The sequence below is a fragment of the Carettochelys insculpta genome, chromosome 19 (assembly GCF_033958435.1).
Source record: "Carettochelys insculpta isolate YL-2023 chromosome 19, ASM3395843v1, whole genome shotgun sequence".
NCBI classification, from domain to species: Eukaryota; Metazoa; Chordata; order Testudines; family Carettochelyidae; genus Carettochelys; species Carettochelys insculpta.
Window position 1 is genome coordinate 22,511,869 of NC_134155.1, and position 20,002 is coordinate 22,531,870.

At 57.4% G+C, this 20,002-nt stretch overlaps 1 protein-coding gene across 4 annotated transcripts in view; it reads left to right on the forward strand.

The window, feature by feature from the left end:
* Positions 1–19,900, forward strand: part of POR (cytochrome p450 oxidoreductase) — a 61,841-nt gene extending 41,941 nt beyond the window's left edge. For all 4 annotated transcript variants that reach the window (XM_075013492.1, XM_075013493.1, XM_075013490.1 and 1 more), the window contains 11 exons: positions 801–925; positions 1,806–1,895; positions 4,427–4,525; positions 7,574–7,690; positions 9,021–9,139; positions 10,494–10,675; positions 11,914–12,063; positions 14,610–14,877; positions 15,644–15,789; positions 16,190–16,275; positions 17,094–19,900. In XM_075013492.1, coding sequence (XP_074869593.1) covers positions 801–925; positions 1,806–1,895; positions 4,427–4,525; positions 7,574–7,690; positions 9,021–9,139; positions 10,494–10,675; positions 11,914–12,063; positions 14,610–14,877; positions 15,644–15,789; positions 16,190–16,275; positions 17,094–17,238 — 1,527 coding nt within the window. In that variant the 3' untranslated portion in view covers positions 17,239–19,900. The remainder of the gene's footprint in view (positions 1–800; positions 926–1,805; positions 1,896–4,426; positions 4,526–7,573; positions 7,691–9,020; positions 9,140–10,493; positions 10,676–11,913; positions 12,064–14,609; positions 14,878–15,643; positions 15,790–16,189; positions 16,276–17,093) is intronic.
* Positions 19,901–20,002: the final 102 nt, after the last annotated feature.

Genomic DNA, 20,002 nt, shown 5'->3' on the forward strand with positions numbered 1-20,002 from the left:
AGATCATTCCAAGAAATGTATCATTTCTTTCCAGTATTTAAATTTAATAATCTCTGAGCTGGAATTGCTTTACCTAACTCCTCTGCAGATTTCCTGGGCTGGAAGGGACCCAGAATTGCTAAGCACGAGATAATCCATTTCCAAAGTAGTTTGCAAATTAGTTAGTTTCATCCTGGGGGGAATATATCATAAGGTGCAGACCTGTCCATTGCTGACAGTGGAAGGGCTGGTGGATTAGAGACCTGAATTTTGGTGGGGGGAGGGGAGAATATGCAGCGCCCAAGTGTGCTGTGTTCGGCCCCAGAAGAGATGCCACTTTCCTCACTCCGTCCCGCTGATAAAACCGGACCAGTGTGGCCTAGTGGACAGAGCACAGGACTGGGACTTGGGGGAACTGGTTCCATCCCTGGTTTGACCACTGGCCAGGAAGGTGACCCTGGGAGAGTCACTTCCCAGTAAGATACCTAAGGGTCCCCACCAGTAGAACGATCACCATTGCAAAGTGTCTTCGAAGTCCACCGATGAAACGTGCTTTCCGAGTGCAGAGGGGGTGGTGTTAGCAGTGTGTGTAATGGGAACGTGGACAAGTCTGACTCGGGGCTGAACTTAAACCGGTGTCTGCAATAGGGGAGAGAAGGTTTTCTGAGGCTGTACACATCTTCTTACCCAGCGGAGCCCTCTGAACGGCCTCCCCACCTCCTTTGGAAGGAGACTTTGTGTCGAGAGCTGTCCTCTCTGGCGTGGGCTTTGTGACTTAGCCATCGCCTTTGACCGGTCAGCTGACGGTGATTCCCCCCCAGGTGTTCGGGCTGGGCAACAAGACCTACGAGCACTTCAACGCGATGGGGAAATACGTGGACAAGAGGCTGGAGCAGCTTGGAGCGCAGCGGATCTTTGAGCTCGGGATGGGAGATGACGACGGGAAGTGAGTGGACTTGGGACGTGTGGTCCGAATACTAGCCGGCTTGGCGCACAGCAATCCAAACCAGCCCCACGGTGCATGCCTAGAGGAGCTGGCTCTGTGTAGTTCAGCTACCTGGCAGGGATTGGTGGTGGGTAGGAAGTCTGCCGAACAGCACATGCGCTTCACGCCCTCCCTGGGGCAGAGCTCTGTGGGGTGCTGGTTGGCGAAGAGACACTTAGTTTGCCTGATCCCTCGTGCCCCAAGACCTGGTTTCCCAGCGGCTGTGGGGTGCTGCTAAAACTCACGAACTTTCAAGTATCCAAACGAGCAGGGCCCATCTCTCTCCTCCCCCGCCCACGTCCGTAGCTGCCTGACATGCTGCTGGTACTGCAGCTTTTGATTTGCTTTTACGTGCAGAGATGCAGTTGCTCATGGCAGGCGGAAACTTGCATTGCCCAGCCCCTGCCTTCTGCACTCGCCCTCAGAAGCTAAACCCAATCAGTTGGTCTTCCTAGGTCATTTTGCCAACAGATTCACCACCTAGAACTCTGAGCTTCACTAGTGGTGTCAGGTGCAGGAAGTGCCAGAAGCATTGGTGCATGTACTTCGGAGTCAGGGTACGTGAACTGGGATTCACCACTGAATGTCGGCTCACCAGCCTGACACCAGCACCCTCTTGCACGGCCGCTGCAGGAATCGCTGGCAGAAACGGAGACGTGGTCTGGGTCTGAATTTCTTATCTTGCCTCCCCGGGGTTCAGGTGAAACAAGTTGTTGGGCCCATGAACTAGAGGGCAGGTACAGAACGGCGCCTCACTGCAGTTTGCTTCTGGAGAATCCCTCCCAGCTCCGGCTGGGATGTGTCATTAACGCTGTTGCTTCTCTCCTTCTGCCCTGAGCAGCCTGGAAGAGGACTTCATCGCTTGGCGTGAGCAGTTCTGGCCAGCAGTGTGCGAGCACTTCGGTGTGGAAGCTACTGGAGAGGAGTCCAGGTAAGTGTGAGAGCAGAGGAGAAACTGACGTGGACTTGTGCAGAAACCCCCGGAGAAGAGCCGGCCGTTTGTCACTGATCCCCAGTCAGGCCAGAGCTGGAGTTTGCTTTGCAAAGAGCAGAGACCCCACCGGTGAGCTGTAAGAGTCGAGGGAAACGTTAGACTCCTCCCTGTGAACGAGCGATGGGTCCATTCAAACGCACCATGTCCTGGGGTGAGCGTGACTCTGGAGACAGACTTTTGGCTCCATGTGTTGAATTCGCTGCTCCATGGCTCAATCCCCTTGATGATTAACCCAGAGATGAGTCCAGCGATGTTGCTACTTCAGTGCTCTACCCCCTCTCCCTCGCTCTGGGTCCTCTCCCCAGCGCTACCCTACCCTGAACTGTTGATCGTGGTCTGATAAGACACTTACATCATCCACCCTGGTTAGCCTGGGCACCAGCCCATCGTGCTGATTACTGACGGGATGCAGTCTAGGACTAGAGCCAGCTGGATGAAATTGGAAGGCCCCAGTGCCCTCCTCGCGTTGCAGGCTTCGTGAAACCAATGCCTCCCACCTCCCTAAGATCTGCACAGGGCACTCTGCAAATGCTCACGTTCCCAGGCTGCTGACACCTTGTGGTGGTCGGATCAGCTTGTGAGAGAGAGCGCCAGGCTGGCTAACAACCCACCCTCACCGCAGCCTGCACCTAAGCCATCAGCATCCGCTCCTGGTCCCCAGCATTAAAAGCTGGGGAAACACCAGGAAATGTGTGTCCCTGCTGTGTGCCATTAACTCCCGTGGCAGAACTTGGCTGGTTTATTCTTAGCTGGCTGGTAGACCAGTGTAAACTCTGACCCTCAGAGTGCAGCAGGATGCCATGTGGTGGATGGTATCTTTGCGTAACAAGTGGAAACCGCTATGACTATAGGGAACCTCACAGGGAGCCAACACAGAGCCAGCGCTCATCTCGCCTAGCCCTAGTGCAGCCCACGGGCGCGCACCCAGCCAGGCCCAGCGAGAAGCTCCCTCTGCATGTTCCCACCCATGCCTGTCTCTGGCTGGCAGGCCCAGCAGAGAAGACAGGACTTGGATGTAGGTGGAGGAGAACTAACTTCTCCTCCCTGCGGGTGGCCCGTTATTCGTTACACTGGGGATGGCACCTGCTGGCTATGTCTACACTAGCCCCAAGCTTCGCAATGGCCATTTCGAAGTTTACTAATGAAGCGCTGAAATGCATATTCAGTGCTTCATTAGCATGCGGGCAGCCGCGGCACTTCGAAATTGACGCGCCTCCTTTTTGAAAGGACCCCGCCTACTTCGAAGTCCCCTTTTTCCCATCTGCTCATGGGAATTTACGTGGCCATTTCGAAGTTTGGGGCTAGTGTAGACACGGCCGCTGTGACGTAAAGTGGTGGCCCTCTATCTCCAGAGCTGTCAGCCTGGCTCTTCCGAGCAGATAAAGGGGTTGTTAGCCAGATGGCCCGTGCTGGAAGGCTGTTTGAGCAGTGGAGTTCATAGGTGACTGTCCATCGCTGTTTTGATGGGACAGCCTTGTATTTCCGGTGCCAGAAAGGCATGCCGGCTTATTTTACCAAAGGGGCCAGTTGCCCCATATTTGGCCCTGTGCCGGTGTGCAGGTGCAGCTGCCGGCTGGAGAGCACACATAGAACACGTACTTGTGCTCTCCGGCCCCACCAGAGGGAGCCAGCCCTCCTTCCCAGCGCCCCGAGGCGTGGGGCAGCCGGGGAGGTGAGCCGGGGTGCCCCTGTCCCCCATCTCCCTGTCCCGTATTTGGGGTAGGGAGATATGGTCATCCTAAGTCTTAATAGTCAGATTTTGAGCTCATTCACTTTTACCTTGCGCAGCACCAAGCCCCCTGGCCCTGAGGTGTGTAGACATTGCTGCAGTACCAACAATGCAGCCGTCACTGGCCTGGGCCAGCTGGGGGCTGAGCACTGAGTGAGTCTGCAGCAGGTTAGGGTTCCTGACACACAGGCTTTAGAAGCAGGGAAATGGCTCCCTTTTCTCTCTGCTCTCCCAGCTCTCTCCCTGTAGTTCAGAAACGGGGAGCGTTTGTCTGACAGCCCGGAGCAGATGAACTTTGTGTCTATTTGCAGCTCAGGGAGCAAAGTCCCATAAAAAACATTTTCCAATCAGTCAGAAAGGGTTCAGCAAAATTCAGCCCTGGGTGAACTTTGTTTAACTTTGGAAGCTTTCCTGGGGAGCTCTGACCATGTCCTCCTCTGAGGAGTTACCTGAGGGTTGTATGAAATTACTCCGTGACTTACTGCAATGAGGTCTGTGGTCTAGGCTGTTAGGCTGAACCTCCACACTCAGATCACCTACCACCTAAGCAGCTCTGATCCTCGGGTTTTGAAATTTAAAATAACTTATGTTGCTACTCCCAAAAGTACTTTTTCGGCCTGGGGACAGCTCATTTTGACTGAGAAAACAGGGTTGTTGATTACATCCGGCAAATCAGATGTTACATGGAGTCCGAGTCTCATTCAGTGGTTCACAGCTGCCTCTTTCTCCTTTTCTCCAGCATCCGTCAGTATGAGCTGGTGGTCCACATGGACATCAATATGAACAAGGTCTACACTGGTGAGATGGGTCGGCTCAAGAGCTATGAAAGCCAGAAACCGTAAGTCCCAGTGGCACAAAATGAATGAAATCCGTCCTGCTGAATTGGAGGGTGATGGATGGTGTAGTTGAGACCCAAGCTGCCGTGTGGTCCAGGCTTCCAGGAGGAGCTGTTTTGGGCCAGAGAGAGAGTGAGCATCTTCTAACATTTTGCCACCTTACAAATTTGCACCGTACTAACTTTCAACTCCCTTTGGGGGGTGGAAGGAGACAGGGAGGGTGGCACGGTGGGGAGGCACAAAATGGTATGACCTAGTTTCTCCATGCCTGTGTCCCCTCTGTAAAACTGGGGTAGTAGTACTACACATGCAGGGAGAGGTGGTGGTCGGGGCGGGAGGGGCCTATATAAGCACTGCAATAGACTGAGGGGTGGGAGACATTTCCAAACCACAGCTCTCTTTGCTGCACCTCTGGCATGGCTGTTGCTGGAAGGAAGTCCCAGGCAGAGCTCGGTGTGTTTGTGAAGCACGCTCTGTGCCCTTCAGTGTAGAAAAACCCATGTAACCTTTACAGGAGACCTGTGCACATGTTGCAATGTCTGTTGAAACCTGCTGCAAGGAGAGTGGAGACTGGCATTGATTTGCAGGCAGATAATAGAAACGCGTTCCTGGCACGGAACCTGGAAGGAGGAACTCTGTAGAAAGTTCATCCTGTTTGCTGGGCCGTGTCTCTTACAGGCCAGACCTCTGGAGTCTAAAGCCACAGTTCAACCCAACGTAACCTGATACCAGGTGCCAAGTCAGTGTCAGTGAGGACAAGGTCCCTGTTCTTTTCCTTAGGCACCAATCCATGTGCAGCTCTGTCTTGGGTAACAGGACCCTGGCATGCGTGCAACGCCATGTACTCTCTGGCAATGCTATTCATGGGGGAAATGTGAGCTGTGGGCTTGGCACAGGAGGTGCTGTCCTTGCTGGCAGCTGTGGCGGATTGAAACCCTTTGAACAGGCAGTAACAAACCCCTGCCTGGCCGGAGGGAACTGGGATCTAGCCCACTTGTTCCAAACTCCGGGGGCTGCATTTTTAACAGGCGCTTTTTAACAGGCTGCAGATTTGAGAGGATTTGTGTCTGAGAATCAGGAGTTCAGGCTTCTGCTCTTGCCTTTGAGATTCTCAGGCTCGAGGGTCAGGTGGGACCATCCCGTCTGCCCAGCACTTTGCAGGCCCCTGACTTGCGAGGTGGCCTTAGAAGTTTTCCCCATGTGCACGAGGAGGGTTATAATCCTCTCTCACCAGGGCATTTGGGCTGAATTCGCTCATGCATCTGAGGTGCACAGACCCCATGACAGCTTGTGCTGTAGAAAAGCCCATAAATAAAGAGCACTTCAGAGCCTGAGAACCTGCTGCATCTACCCGCCAGGCAGTTTAGGTGCAGCCTGCTGGCGTCTGCCTCCATGACGGAGCAAGCTCTGAGGCCGGATCTGAAGCCCTTCCTTTGTAACTTGCTTAAAGCAGCCCCTGTAGCATTCTGCAAAACCCATCTGTTTCCTGGGACGTTTGGGTGGTAGGAGGGGTGTGAAGGCTGGTATGATTGGCAGGGCGTGGTGGGGCGCACGTCTTTGGGCGTTTGGTGAGGACTCACTGCTGTTTGTGCGTGAACTGTTTTAAGTTTGCCAGAAGCACCTGGGCTGTCACATATATAATTGTAAGGTGGAAGAGACGAGTATTTTTAAGTTAACCTCCCAGGGATCTGCCCATAGCTGTCATGTAGCCAGCTCTGCAGTTCAGCACTCAGGCTGTGAGTGGCGACCTGGCAGTCCTCTCTAACCAATTACCGCACAGTGCAATATCTCGCTCTTGTGTAATGGTTTCTCCTGTGGCTCCCAGAGCACTTTCCAACGGGGTGGTATTGTTGGGGAATCGCCTGAGGACGAGGTTCAGCAGACCGAGGAGGCAGACTCCCAAGCCATCCTGTTCGTGATGCAAAATTGTTCCCCTGGGGTACAGTGTCCCCAGTAGTCTGAGGCTGGAGGTTAAAGCGGTGAGGCAAGAGTTAGGTCTAAAAGGAAACTTTATGATGCATGCATGCAGGCTGCCAGCTTACAGAGAAGTGGGAGCCCTGAAAAGCAGTTTCCAGGGCTTTTTATACAGTTTGTTTAGACAGTTTAGTTGTTAGCTGTTTTCTTTAACATATGAAAGTCTCAGCTGAATTACCCTGAGATGTTTCTGTAAGCACCAGATGTGCTAGAGGTCAGTTTACACGACAAAGGTACATGGTTAGGCCTCAGCTGGAGTACTGCGTCCAGTTCTGGGCACTGCAGTTAGGAAAGATGTGGAGAAATTAGAGAGGGTCCAGAAAAGAGTGACAAGAATGATTAAAGGGCTAGAGAATGTGACCTATGAAGGAAGGCTGAAAGAATTGGGTTTGTTTAGTTTGGAAAAGAGAAGATTGAGGGGCGATATGATAGCGGTTTTCAGGTACCTAAAAAGGTGTCATAAGGAGGAGGGATAAAACTTGTTCTTTTTGGCCTCTGAGGATAGAACAAGAAGCAACGGGCTTAAACTGCAGCAAGGGAGCTTTAGGTTGGACATTAGGAAAAAGTTCCTAACTGTCAGGGTGGTCAAACACTGGAATAAATTGCCAAGGGAGGTTGTGGAATCTCCATCTCTGGAGATATTTAAGAACAGGTTAGATAGATGTCTATCAGGGATGGTTTAGACAGTACTTGGTCCTGCCAGGAGGGCAGGGGGCTGGACTCGATGGCCTCTTGAGGTCCCTTCCAGTCCTAGTATTCTATGATTCTATGATAGCCCAGACAGAGGAGCCTACAAGATAAATTGTCTCTAGGCGACAAGATAGGGCCTTCAAAGAAGTGCAGATGACCCTCTCCATTACTCTGTTCGTGCCACCAAGCTAGCCAGCTGCTGCTCTGCGCGTGAAGTCATCCGCTGAGCTGTCTCTGAGAGAGAGAAAAGCTCCATTAGAAAAAGGAAGAAAAGGAACCAAGAGCAGGGTCAGTGCAATGGGATGAAACCAGTAGCTCCTTTAAGCTGCACAGAACAAGGTACTGTGACTTCTCCGTGTCACTGGAGTCCTTGCTGTTCCTTCCAGCCCGTTCGATGCAAAGAACCCATTCCTGGCACAGGTCGCTGTGAACCGCAAGCTGAACCAGGGAGGAGAGCGGCACCTCATGCACCTGGAACTGGACATCTCTGGCTCCAAAATCAGGTACCTCTCCACTGCAGCATCTCCTCCTCATACTGGGAGGGCAGGGGCAGAGTGTGAAGCTGGGGAATGGGGTCTCTATGGCCCTGGCTGGCACCTTGGATAGATGCAGGTTCTTTGGGGGGTTTGGAGCGGGATAACATGGCTAGATCCATTTTATTTTTCCTCTTATTTCCTCCTCTCTTAAATATTGTGTTCCCTCATCCCAGAACAGCTGCCAGGTTCTACCCCAGCGGTGGCTGTACGGGCTGGAATCCCTACAGCTGTGGACTCGTATTCTTTGGGTTCCTGTGTCATAGAGGTGCTAGAAGAACAGAGCATCATATGGGTTCAGTTCACTAATCTTTTTGGCCTCAGTTCAGACGGTGCTGTATAGACGTCCCTCCCAAGCTCGACGCGGCAGCTGAGTTTGGAACAGGCAATGTCATACGTAAACCTCTCGAATAACACAAGCTGCTTGGTTAGTTCCGGTGTCTGGAAGGCTGAAGCCTGCAGAAGAGGGTGCAGAACTTTAGCTGGGGTACTCGTAAAGCAGAGGAAGATGTCATAGGGTTGTCTGAGTTCGATGGCAAAGGACACCTTTTCTGGGTGAAATCCTGTCTCTCGTGAAGTCAGTGGCAAAACTGCCATTGAGGTCAACAGGGTTGGGATTTCACCCCTGAACCGAAGTTTAGGAAGTCCTCAGGAGCACAGGATGATCAACCTGGTACTGTTGAGCCTAGTCTCTCGGGCTGTTAGCAGTGCTGATGTTAATGAGGGACAAAACGCTGCCCTCTGTTCTGCTTACATGGCGTCATGTTCGCTGAGTGGACTGATCTCAACGGATGCCGTTTGGCCCCATGCTTTTGGGATTGCTGGGAGATGGGAAAAACCGAGTCTAAAGATGATGGGCCAAACGAGTTGGGTTTTTCCCCCCAGTCTCTCTTGATTCCTGACTGCTTATGAGCTCTGAACTGAATGTTTGTGGAAGCTGGTGCTTCCGGTGGAATACCGTTGGGTTCTGGAGAATGGGGAAAGCAGGAAACGTGAAGCTTCAACATGCTGCCTTGTACTCATTGGTTTCCAACCATGCCGGCGCGGTCTTTTCCCTGACTGCCTCTTTGCTTGCAAACGTGCTGGGCAGGACCTGGCATGTGCCTGATATTTGCCTTTAGATTAAACAAGCACTTGAGTCCCTCCCTGGCCTCTCCCACTTAATTCAGTGCCGCTTGTAAAGGAGCCGCGCATTGCAGGCTCCACTTCACTCTGCCCTTGCAGCTGGCGTGTGCTTGCCCCTCTTTGTGGCCACAAACCGGCGTGGGTCCTGCATGTTTCTGGCCTTTTCTCTCTCTAGGTACGAGTCTGGTGACCATGTCGCTGTGTACCCAGCCAATGACACATCACTGGTGAACCAGATTGGCGAGATTCTGGGCGCGGACCTGGACACGATCATGTCCTTAAACAACCTGGATGGTGAGTGTCCAAACGAGCCATCGCTGCTTCTCTTTTATTGAGTGTGAATTCGTGCGCGTTACTCACGCCGAGCGGGGCTCCGAAGAGCTGCTCTTGATCGCAGCGTTGGCCTTGCAGTAGAGAAGGAGCTTTTGGCTTGGTCTGAAACATACCTCGCCTGAGGCCCTGCGAGTCAGGATGGTGGATTTGCTCCCTGTGCAGGATCCACACCAGGGTGAACTTCAGATTCTGCTGCCTCTGTGGGACAGGGACCAGCTTTTCAGGCTGTGTTTGTACAGCACCTAGCACCGCTGAGCTTTGGTCTGGGACCGGAGCTTTTTGTGCCGCCAAAATGCAAGTAATTCGTCATCGGCGTGGAAAGGCAGGGCTCAAAGGCACCTCTCAGGGCAGCGGGAGGAACCGTTGCTCCTGCAGGGTTAAGCAGTCTGGTGCTTCTGTCCAACGCACTTTTAGCCAAACATTTTGTTTCTTAAACTCCTGGTTGGTTAGATCAGTTTGGCCACTCCAAGTTTTAGAGGCGCCTGGACTTGCCGAGCGCTGCCTGGTTTTCACGACTGCTGTTTACGCGCTAGCCTGTAAGCAAGCAGCTGCTGTCGCTGCGTGCGCATTTGGCAACTACCGCAACCCTCGTCACAGGACCCCCGGGCAGGTGCGTGAGGTGATGATCTGCCTCTCTGTAGCAGCATGTGTTCCCTGGAGCCGTCCTTTGTCAAAGGGTTAGCGTGTGCCGTGGTAACACCCACGGTGAGCACAGCAGTCAGCCAGGATTTCTGACCCTCCTTCCTGGCTCCCTGGCAGCTCCATACATACAAGGGATGAAAAGACTCTGGGGGGTATGTGGCCGTCCCCCTCCAGTTCTGTTCTGTGTCATGCAGAAGCCTGGCCCGGACTCCTCGAGAAGAGGTTGTTGAGCAGCAGGGATGCCCCCACTTTGCCCTTCGAAAGCAGCAGCCTGGTGAGCCAAGAACGGCCAGTGCCCCAGTTCCAGAAAGCAGTGCAGCTCCCCCCCGCCGCCCCCATTTCTGAAACACACAATTCGTGCCTGCAAGATCTTGGCCTGCGGTGTCCTCCCTGCCCCTTACAGCCACAGACCTCAGGCACTCCAGTGTGTGTGGCTGCTCCTCGGGGTTGTCAAGGACCATTCGTGTTGCCGCTTACAGTTAACGACACCCAGCGATGGCAGGTGCAGTCATAGGATGTGCTGTGTCCACTAGGCCCCCCTGCCTCCTGGGAAGTCACTTCCCCGTTCTTTGTCTCTTTCCTGTGGAACTGATTTCCCTGGGGTACGTACTTTCTAATGGCCTCCCAGTCTCAGCAGTCTTTGAACTTCGCCCGCCTCTTTTCCCTTCCCCAGAGGAATCCAACAAGAAGCATCCATTCCCCTGCCCCACCACGTACCGGACAGCCCTGACCTATTACCTGGACATCACCAACCCCCCGCGCACCAACGTCCTCTACGAGCTAGCTCAGTACGCCTCAGACCTCAATGAGCAGGAGCACCTCCGCAAGATGGCATCGTCCGCCGCGGAGGGGAAGGTGAGCACGCCCCTGCTCTGGGGGCAAGGAGGCTGTTTCCCAGGGAGACTCTCTCTGCGTGGGCCGGCAATGGGCTTGCTAGGAATTGCCAGACACGTCTGCCTGGCTCGGTGTCCTGCGTCTGACACTGACTGCTACTGGCACCTTCACGGCAGCCTGTGGGGAAGCCCTGGATAGAGACGTTGGGAGAAACCTATTTGAAGAAGTTCCTTTCTCACACCTGTCCGAGGCTGGCTCATGCCTTGAAGTGGAGGGTTTAGATAGATGGGTTTGTTTTTTTGTTTTTTTTGGGGGGGGGGTGTAAAACATAAAAGGTTCCCCTGTAACACAACTTGGGCAGAACAAATTGTCCATCTTTGCGTCCAAGGCTGACGATGTGCCAAGGAAAAACCAAGGGAGTTAGAAAACTGCACTTAAAATAAACAGTGGCCTGCAAACCTTGTCATTGGCCTTGCTGCTGGGAAAGGTTTAACTTGGTGTCCTGAGTAATTAACCCCCAAAGTCCGTCAGGGCAGCCACGAGCCTTCAGACCCCCTGGTAGAGCCTTGGGCAGCAGCAGGTGAGCAGGAGAGGAAAAGACAAGGGATGGGCTGGAGATGGGGGCGTGGCTTTTTCTTTCCTAAAATAGCATTAGGAGCCTAAATCTCATTAACCTCAATGACACTCAGGTGCCTGAGTGCCTAAGTCACTTCCGAAGATGAGACTTGGGAAGCTGTGTCACAGGTGGTTTGAAAACTTGGCACCGGCAAAGAGCAGGAGCAAAGTGTCACTCTGGGTGGTGGTGGCGGGGACAAACTGGCTTTTGCAGTGATGTGCCTTGGTTATAGGAGAGCGGAGCCGTGTCGCGCTTGGTCTGTGCCTGCCAGTACAGGGTGGGCGAAGGCCTCTGGGGGCAGCCAGGGGTGGAGGTATCCCAGGGAGCGGCTTTGCTGATGGCCGGTAGAATGTTCCACCTGCTCTGCCGAAATAACGCCGCCCCCCGTCCACGTTGGTGCAGCTGCCCAGGTTTCCTCTCCTTGCTCAGCCGCACGCTACCGGGCAGGTTGATCTCGTGCTCCCCTGCGCAGAGCAACACCTTTGGTGTACCAAAGGAAGGGACAGGAGCAAGGAAACCTGGGTCCTGACGTCCAGTGGAGTCACACGTTAAGTTCGCAACTCTCTGGTCTGGCCTCCTGCACCTCCTGGCCATAGGGATTCATCTTTGCCTTGTTCTCCTCTCTGTCCATCTGTGCACGTAGACGCTGTACCTTAGCTGGGTTGTGGAGGCCAGAAGGAACATATTAGCCATCCTGCAGGATGTACCTTCTCTCCGACCACCCATTGACCACCTCTGTGAGCTGCTGCCACGCCTGCAGGCCCGTTACTACTCAATTGCCTCCTCTTCCAAGGTGAGTCTGTCCCTCTGCCTCCGGGGGCCAGGCGGTCTGTCAGCCCCAGGGAAGGACTTGGTTCCTTGGCTTCACCTAGGCCAATGACTGACCCAGAGAGATTCTGCTTCACTTCCCTACCCCAGCCAGCCTGACGCATCCCTGCCTCGAGGCAGGTGTGGAGACTCCTCGAGGATCAGCCTGAAGGGTTGGGAAAGGACTGCAGGGATTTGCCATGGGAGGAGAAACCCACGCCATGCCCAGGTGGCTCCCCCTTGGCCACTGCGAGGAGGACTGTGGCACATAGGATGCAGGGCCAGGGTGGAAAATGGTGTCTCCCCCTCAGCTGCCGCACTCCGCTCTTGTGGCGGTGGGGCCCCGCTGTTGTGGCGCGGCTGCGAGGTGGATTCTGGAGGGACATGCTGCTCTCTGCCCTGGGATTGCTTTCCCTCGCCGTTTGTCCCAGGAGCGCGGGGGGTTGTGGCCGAGCTCTGGCCTTGCCGGGGTGGGTCCTGCACTCCTAGGCCACCGGGATTCGCCTGGGAGCTCACTGGGACCCAAAGTTGCCCCGCTCCCTTTCTGGAGGCAAGGGTCACAGCCTGCCAAGCCAGCTGCATCAAAGGCCGCTCAATGGGTTTGTAGTGCGAACTGCCGCAGTCTGCATCTCTCCTCTGAGAGAGTCTCTGCTGGGGGGAGCCAGGGTCCAGCCCAGGGAACCTAATGGCAGAAGCAACAAGAAGTCATTTTTCCTCCACTCCCAGAGGTACAGCCCTTCCCTGGGCCACTTCCCCAAACGGCACCTTCCTCCCGGTACCTGAGCACGCTTGTCCCCCAGCTCCTCCACCGCTTCCAGCATGCCGTGTGCCCGATGGGGAGCCTGGCAGTGTAGTCCCAGGGGGCCCTGCGTGGGCTGCAGGTGGGCAGATGCCTCTGTCCGCTGCTTCTGGCAGGTTCTTAATTGGCTCTGGGTGTCTCATGGTGCCTGCCTGACTGCACTGGGTCCAGCACAGTGGTTCCCAGCCTGGGGGTCTGCACGGGTGTTGCAGGGGGTCTGTGGGATAAAATAAGAGAGAAATAAGAATGATCCCAGGAAATACCTTCTAGACAAATTGCAAAGTTGCAACCGGTTCTTACTGCTAAAGGAAATCTCCCCCAGTCGTGTCCGTACGGGTGTTAACTGTGGTCCCAGCATCCATGTGCTTTCTTCTTTCATGTAACGAAGTGTGCAGAGGGGCTAGAATTGGCTTTGGGGGTCTACGAACAGTGTGGGGAGGAGACTGTGGGTCCACACTTGTGAAGAGGTTGGGAAGCACTGGTCTAGTACATTCCGAATTGCTTTGGAGCAGCCCTGCCCTGGTCACTCCAGGAACAGAAAACTTCACACAGTGGCCAGTGTATTTACCTTCTTGCAGACGGCTTCAGCTCTGGGTCTGTCACTGGCAGGGCCTAGAACTCAGCCCCGGGTGTGCACGAGCCCTCTGTGTACCTGGCTGCTGCAGTAGCTGGGCTCAGATTTGCATTAGTTCTGCTGTAAGCTGGAGACGCTGTTGCGGGCTGGCTAAGGCCAACGGGGCACTGCAATTCGGAGAGGAGCAGAGGAACTTCTCGGCCCAGGGATCTGGCCCTGGGTGTCACGCGAAAGGTGCGGCTCTCCGCATCCTTCTGCTCCAGGTGCATGTCCTGCTGAGATCCCTTCCCCCAGGTGGCCCCTGCTGACCTCCGGCGGGGGGCAAGCCCAGCTGCATCCCCAACTAAACCAGGATTTGGGCACAGCAAAACGTGCATCCCCTTGGAAGATCAGCTAGTTACTTGCTGTGCCTGCAGTGCTGGGAGGAGGGCTGGGATCTGGCGCAGGATTTTGGTTGGAGAGCGTCATGCCAGCATGCTGCCTCCGCCCCGGTCTTGCTAGGCGAGTGACTGGCTCAGTGCTGCACCTGCGCTGGGGAAAGGGGAGACCAAGGGCAGCTGGCGAGGACACGGCCATTCCTCCCAGTGGGGCACCACAAGGCACCTCCTTGACGGGCGACTTGGCCGAGTCCCACCCCCAGACGCGCTTGAACAGACCTCCAGCTTGTTTCCGTTTCTTGCTCTGATTTTGCTCTGGAGTCTGGACCCAACAGCCTTGGCCAAGACGATTCCCCAGCTCTGGCTGCTGGTGCTGGGGCCTGGCACAGCCTGGGGGCAGCTGTGCTGCATGTGCAGAGGTGCGGGCAGCATCGGGAGCCTGCCCGAGGAAGAGCAGTGGCTGCTCACACCCGAGCTGGCTTGCATGGCCTGTACTGCTGCGTTCCTGGGGTAGAGCAAAGCCCCCGCTGCAGTCGCCCCCAGAGGAGCAGCCAAAGGCCACGTTGTTCCTGGGGAGCAGTGGGGGCGGGGGGATAAATTGTGCCTTTAGCAGGAGGCTGTGGGATCACCTGAGAGGCGTGGGCACGTGTGACCTGCCCAGCCAGCTCCTTTGCTTCCCTGCGCCGGGGGGAGGCACTGCTTCTCGCCCCCAGCCCCGCGTGCTGCCCGGAAGCCGTGACTGCATTTCGCTAAGGCTGGTGCCCATTTGGGGTTTGCTCCAGGTTCACCCTCATTCCGTCCACATCTGCGCTGTGGTTGTGGAGTACGAGACCAAGACGGGCCGCGTGAACAGAGGGGTGGCCACCACCTGGCTGCAGAACAAGGTGCCCAGCGAGAACGGACACAAGCTGACGGTGCCCATGTACGTCAGGAAGTCACAGTTCCGGTTGCCTTTCAAAGCCAGCACCCCCGTCATCATGATCGGGCCCGGGACTGGGATCGCCCCGTTTGTTGGCTTCATTCAGGAACGAGCCTGGCTGAAGCAGCAAGGTGAGTGACCCGCAGGAGGGGTCACTGGGGCTGGTCCCGAGAGCAGCCATCCATCGGCTGGGCTGTCTCATTTTCATGGCGCCCCCAGAGGAGGGACCCCTTGTCTAAACTCTGAGGCTTGCGCCTGCTGGGCCATTGAAAGCGTCTCTGCAGCTGCAAGGTGGTTTGGGAGGGGAAAACGCCCAGCCTGTCCTGGGAGTACTGTTGTGGTTGTTTCCTGGTGCACCCCACAGCCGTACAGCCCAGACCGCCTCAGACAGCAGGTGTGGGGGTGTCCTTCCCACCCACCCTTGCGGCAGCTCGGAGAGGGCTGGGTTTAAAGGCGGCTGTGTCTGGAGTGCCACCCCGGGAAGGAGCAAGCGTCCTGGGGTGCTTGCATGGAAGGTTTGAGCTCAGCCTTCCCCAGCCTAGGTACTGCTCTGCCGCTTTCAGCTGGGAAGCCAGTGGAGAGCACCCTAGAGCACTGCGCGGTTTGCAGCTGGGTGGAGAGCGCTGCCTTCTGCCAGTCACGAGAGGATGGAAGGCCTCTGCCACAGACTCCCTGTGTGTCCTCGTCCCAGTCACCTAGGCCCATGTCCCATTGAAATCAGTGGCAGTCAGGTGAGAACATGAGCCTTAGGCTGTGCCTCAGGGCCCCTTCTGCGCAAAGGGAGGAAGAGTCTTCCCCAGCTGCTGGGTGTGAGCTCGGGCTGTGAAGTCCCGTCTGGAGCGAGCTGGTGCAGGAGAGGTGGCGGGGCCGGGCTGACCGCCTCCTGTTGGCTCCCAGGGAAGGAGGTTGGCGAGACGGTGCTGTACTACGGCTGTCGCCATGAGGAGGAGGACTACCTGTACCGAGAGGAGCTCGCCCAGTTCCACAAGGAGGGAGCCCTCACCCAGCTCAACGTGGCCTTCTCCAGGGACCAAGCCCAGAAGGTAAAGCCCAGCTATGCGGCTCTAGACCACCTGCGGGCAGCCGGATTCCTGGCGTTGGGCACTTGCAGCTCCAACCTGGAACAAGCAGGTGGAGCAGCCGGACTGGGCCCGGGGAGATGCCAGCCCCAGCCCCAGCTAAGCTACTGCTCCAGCTGGCCTGTACCCTGTTTGAGCCCCCTCCCTGGCGTGGTGCACCTGGGGAGGTGCCACCAGTGGCCTTGGGGAGCACCACTCTGCCCTCCTGCCTGGCTTGCCCTACCGCTCCCCCCGGGCTGATGTCTCCTCTGGAGGTTTATTCCCCTGCATGGGGAGACAGCAGCTGTGGGGTGGAGCTGCCGGCGCAGGGCACCCGTGCTGCTGCCTTCCCCGCTGTGCTGAACCCCGTGCCCTTCTCGGCCAGGTGTACGTCCAGCACTTGCTCAAGAGGAACAAGGAGGGGGTGTGGAAGCTGATCCACGAGGGGAACGCTCACATCTACGTGTGCGGGTAAGGCCAGCCCTGGCAGTGGGACGGGGGGATAACCTGGGGCTCCTCAGCGCCGACCCAAGGGCTTGGGTGGGTGAGGAAGGGCTGGAACGTGGCTATAGGGCCTGCACCTCCGTGGCCGGGCTCACGCTGGTGACACAGCACACTGCGGTCACAGGCTTCCCCGGGTGTGTGTGCAGGGAGGGGCAGAGCTCTCCACTTGCCTGCCCGAGGTACTGGAGCCAGCCCTGGCCTGGCCAGTAGTGCCTGTCTGGCCCCAGGAATGGCTGCGCGGCCTGTGGGAGGGAGGGGCTGCAGGCAGGGCGTGGGCTTGAGGCCTCACATTGGCAGTGAGCACAGCCCTGGGGCGAGGACAGGATGTGGGAGCCCTGGGTACTGCCCAGCTGGGACTGGGCAAGTCCTGCCTGCCATGAGTGTCTAATGATATACCCCTGTGGGGCGGGCTGCGCACGTACAGCACCTAGCACAGGCTGCGAACAAAGAGCAGTGGAGAAGGGCCTGGCTGAGCTAGTGTGGCGGCAGCCAGCTGGCACGCAGGACTAGCTGTTGGCTCCCAGACGATGTGTGCTACAGGCTGCTGGCCCCAGGGGCGAGGCCGGGGCCAGGCCCAGGTGCAGTGCTGGTTACTGGCCATGTGGAGTTTGCCTGCTCAGGATCCCCCAGTGGCCAGGCTCCTGAGGCCTGCCCACGTGGCAGCGTGGCATTGCCTCCTTCAGGCGGGTGGCTGCAGGGCTGTGACTGGGGCCCTGGTAGCTCTGCATCCTGGGTGGCCACGGCAGCGGGGTCTGCCCTGGCTCACGGGGCTCTTGTCCTCGCAGTGACGCTCGCAACATGGCGCGGGACGTGCAGAACGCCTTCTACGACATCGTGGCCGAGCTCGGGAACATGGCCCAGCCCCAGGCCGTGGACTATGTAAAGAAACTGATGACCAAGGGCCGCTACTCCTTGGACGTGTGGAGCTAAGCCGGGCTCTGGGCAGAGTGAGGAAGGAGTCCCGGCTGGCTGCAGGTTGGGAGACAAACGGCACCGACCAGCCCTAGCAAGAATGTGTCACTGAAGCCACCCTATCCCTTAGACCCCTCCCCGGTAATTGCCCCTTCTGTGCCCACGGCCCCAGAGATCCCTGTGAGGAGAGGGGAGGGCAGGGGACTGCTGGAGTCTCTGGGGGCCGGGGAGACGTGTCCCCAGGGATGGATGGACGGGCAGGCTTGCCCTGGTCCCCAGAAGAGACCAGGGCTTGAGGAGTCGGTCCGTCCTGGGTTCCACTCTCCCCAGGTGGAGCCAAGGCTTGGTACCAGGGCCTTGCTCCAGGATTCCAATGGAGCAGGAAGCGTCCACAGGACACTCCCACGCCTGCTCCTCTGCTGCTGCTCCCTGGCCTGCGGGCCCAGGACCTGGCTTCCGGCCGACTCCCCCAGGGCTAGTCCCAGAGGCCCCTCTGCCCATTCCCTCCCCGGGAGCGGAGGTGTCCCCCCACTCAGGCATGGGCTGCCGGTGCTCTGGGCAGAGCAGTGGACAGGCAGCAGTGCCCCTGGGCCCAGCCCACTGCTTTCAGGGCCCTTGGAAATTCTCCTGCGATGCCCGTCCCAGCGCTGGGGCTCTGCAAGGTCCCCGGCCAGCCCACCCCCATGGCAGCCCGGCTCGGCTCTGGGCTGAGCTGTGCCAGGGACTTGTACTTGAGCCTGCTCTGCTCAGCGCCATCCCCTTGGCTGGGAGTGGAGCTGGGACACCTCGCGGTAACAGTGGCTGGCAGCAGGGGAGCCAGGCTGGCAGTGGTTCAGTGCAGCAGAGGCTCGGGCCGCTTGCTGCGTAGCTTCCCAGGCAGGCTCTTCTGGCAGCCTAGGAGCAAGCGAGCGCGAGAGCCCAGCACAGCGCTGTTCTGAGCAGGGTCACCAACCCCCTGTAGCCGCTGCTGCGCTGGCAGGTGCTTCCTTAGCTGCAGTTGGGGGGAAGGAAGCCGCCTCCTGGGAGAGCAGGGAGCTGAGCCCAGCCCAGCCTGTGGTGCTCCTTGAGGGCAGGGTGATGGCACCTCTCTGCTCGGTCAGTTACGTGGCCTGGCCCCTGCTGCCCAGCCCCTACTGTAAATAATGTGAAACGTCCTTTCTCCTTGGAATAAAATCAGGGTCTTTATTTTGCCTCTGGAGATCACCTGTGTGTTGCCTCATTTCAGGGAGCAGGGGCCCTGGTTGCTGCCAGCCAGAACCTGCCCCCTGCACTGTTGGAAGGCTGTGGTCACGGTGCCCCTCCAGGGCCAAGCGGGGCAGGGGCCTGCCCCTGCCTCAGCTGCGAGTCTGGGACTGAGACCAGCTTGAGTTCCCTGCTCTGCCACAGCCTCCCCTGGGGTGTCTTGGGCATGTCCCCTAGTCGGCTCTCCCCTCTGGGCAGGCAAGCCAGGGGAAGGAGCTCCCAAGGGCCTGCTGGCTCCTGTGTGTTTAAAACTCACTTCCTGGGGCCCTGCAGGCTCCCCTGACCTCGTGGACCCTCAGCAGCAGGGGCGGCTCACACAGGCACACCCCAGGGCTCTCCTCTCCCCCTGCCCCCAGCAGCTTGAGTGACAGCTCACTGCTGGGATTGAAGGGGCTGCATCAAAGCTCGCTCAGGTGTTGCTGCCCCAGCTGCTGTCACACCTCTGGGGGCCTCCCTCTGTTAATCCCCCAGCACCTTCCAGAGCGGCACTGTGGAAAGCCCAGGGACAAGCCTGTTGTTGGGCCAGCCGGGTGCGCCTCAGTGCAACACCACAGGCACCAGGAGAGGTGAGTCTGGCCCCAGGCAGATTTCAAGCACCTGGGCTTGCTTGGATGAGGGCAGCTGCAGCCTGGCATGGCCTCAGGTGCTGCAGTGTGGCTGGAGGGGAGTGGTGCTAGCCAGGAGAAAGCTGCACTCAGCTGTGCTCCCCTTAAAGGGCCAGCCCCCCATGCACACAGGCTAGAGCAGGACCTAGCCCATAGCCCTGCTGTGAGGCCGAATGGGGCAGTGTTACCCCATGGCTCACCTGGGACACCACTCACTCCATGACTCCCCCACTGCAAGCAGTCAGCTGAGGGGCAAGGCCTGTCCTCTGCCCCCAGAACACACAACGCCCCAGGGCGCTTTTAAGGGCCTCGCTGACCATTTGCCTTGCACAAAGTCAGCCCTAGCCCCCCCTCCTCTGTCCTTTACCTGGGGGGAAGTGTAACCCCGAGCCCCCCTTCCCCCACCCACTTCTCCCTCAACAGCAGGGCTGGAGCTGCCCATGGAGCAAGAGTAGCACAAGTCACACAGCTCCATCAAGGGAAGGGCTCTCCCCTTCCTCCCTTTATTTGGCTGAGCTCCCAGGCCCAGATGTGCCTCCAGGTGTGACAGCTCCTCTGGGACCTGCTTCCTTGAATCAAAGCTCCCTGGGCCTGTGAGGCTGGGACAGCAGCACTCAGGGATTTTTCAGCACCACTTAACCCCTTCCTGTGCTGGTCTTTGGCATCTCCAGCCCTCTGCTGCCGCCCTGTGACTTGCTTTTGGGCTGGGGGGAGGGAGGCTGGGAAATTCAGGCTCCAGGCTGGCCCCAAGGCACACGGCCAGGGCCCAGCTGCCAGCTCTGGTGTGCAGCAGTGGGAACTGCGTCCAAGCCTGCAGCTTCCACTGCCAGGAGGAGCTGTGCAGAAGAGCCGGCCCCATCGCCCAGAGCACAGCTAGAGGAGCTCTGCTCACGCAGCAGCCTGTTCTCCCGGCTGGGCACAGCCCCGCCGGACTC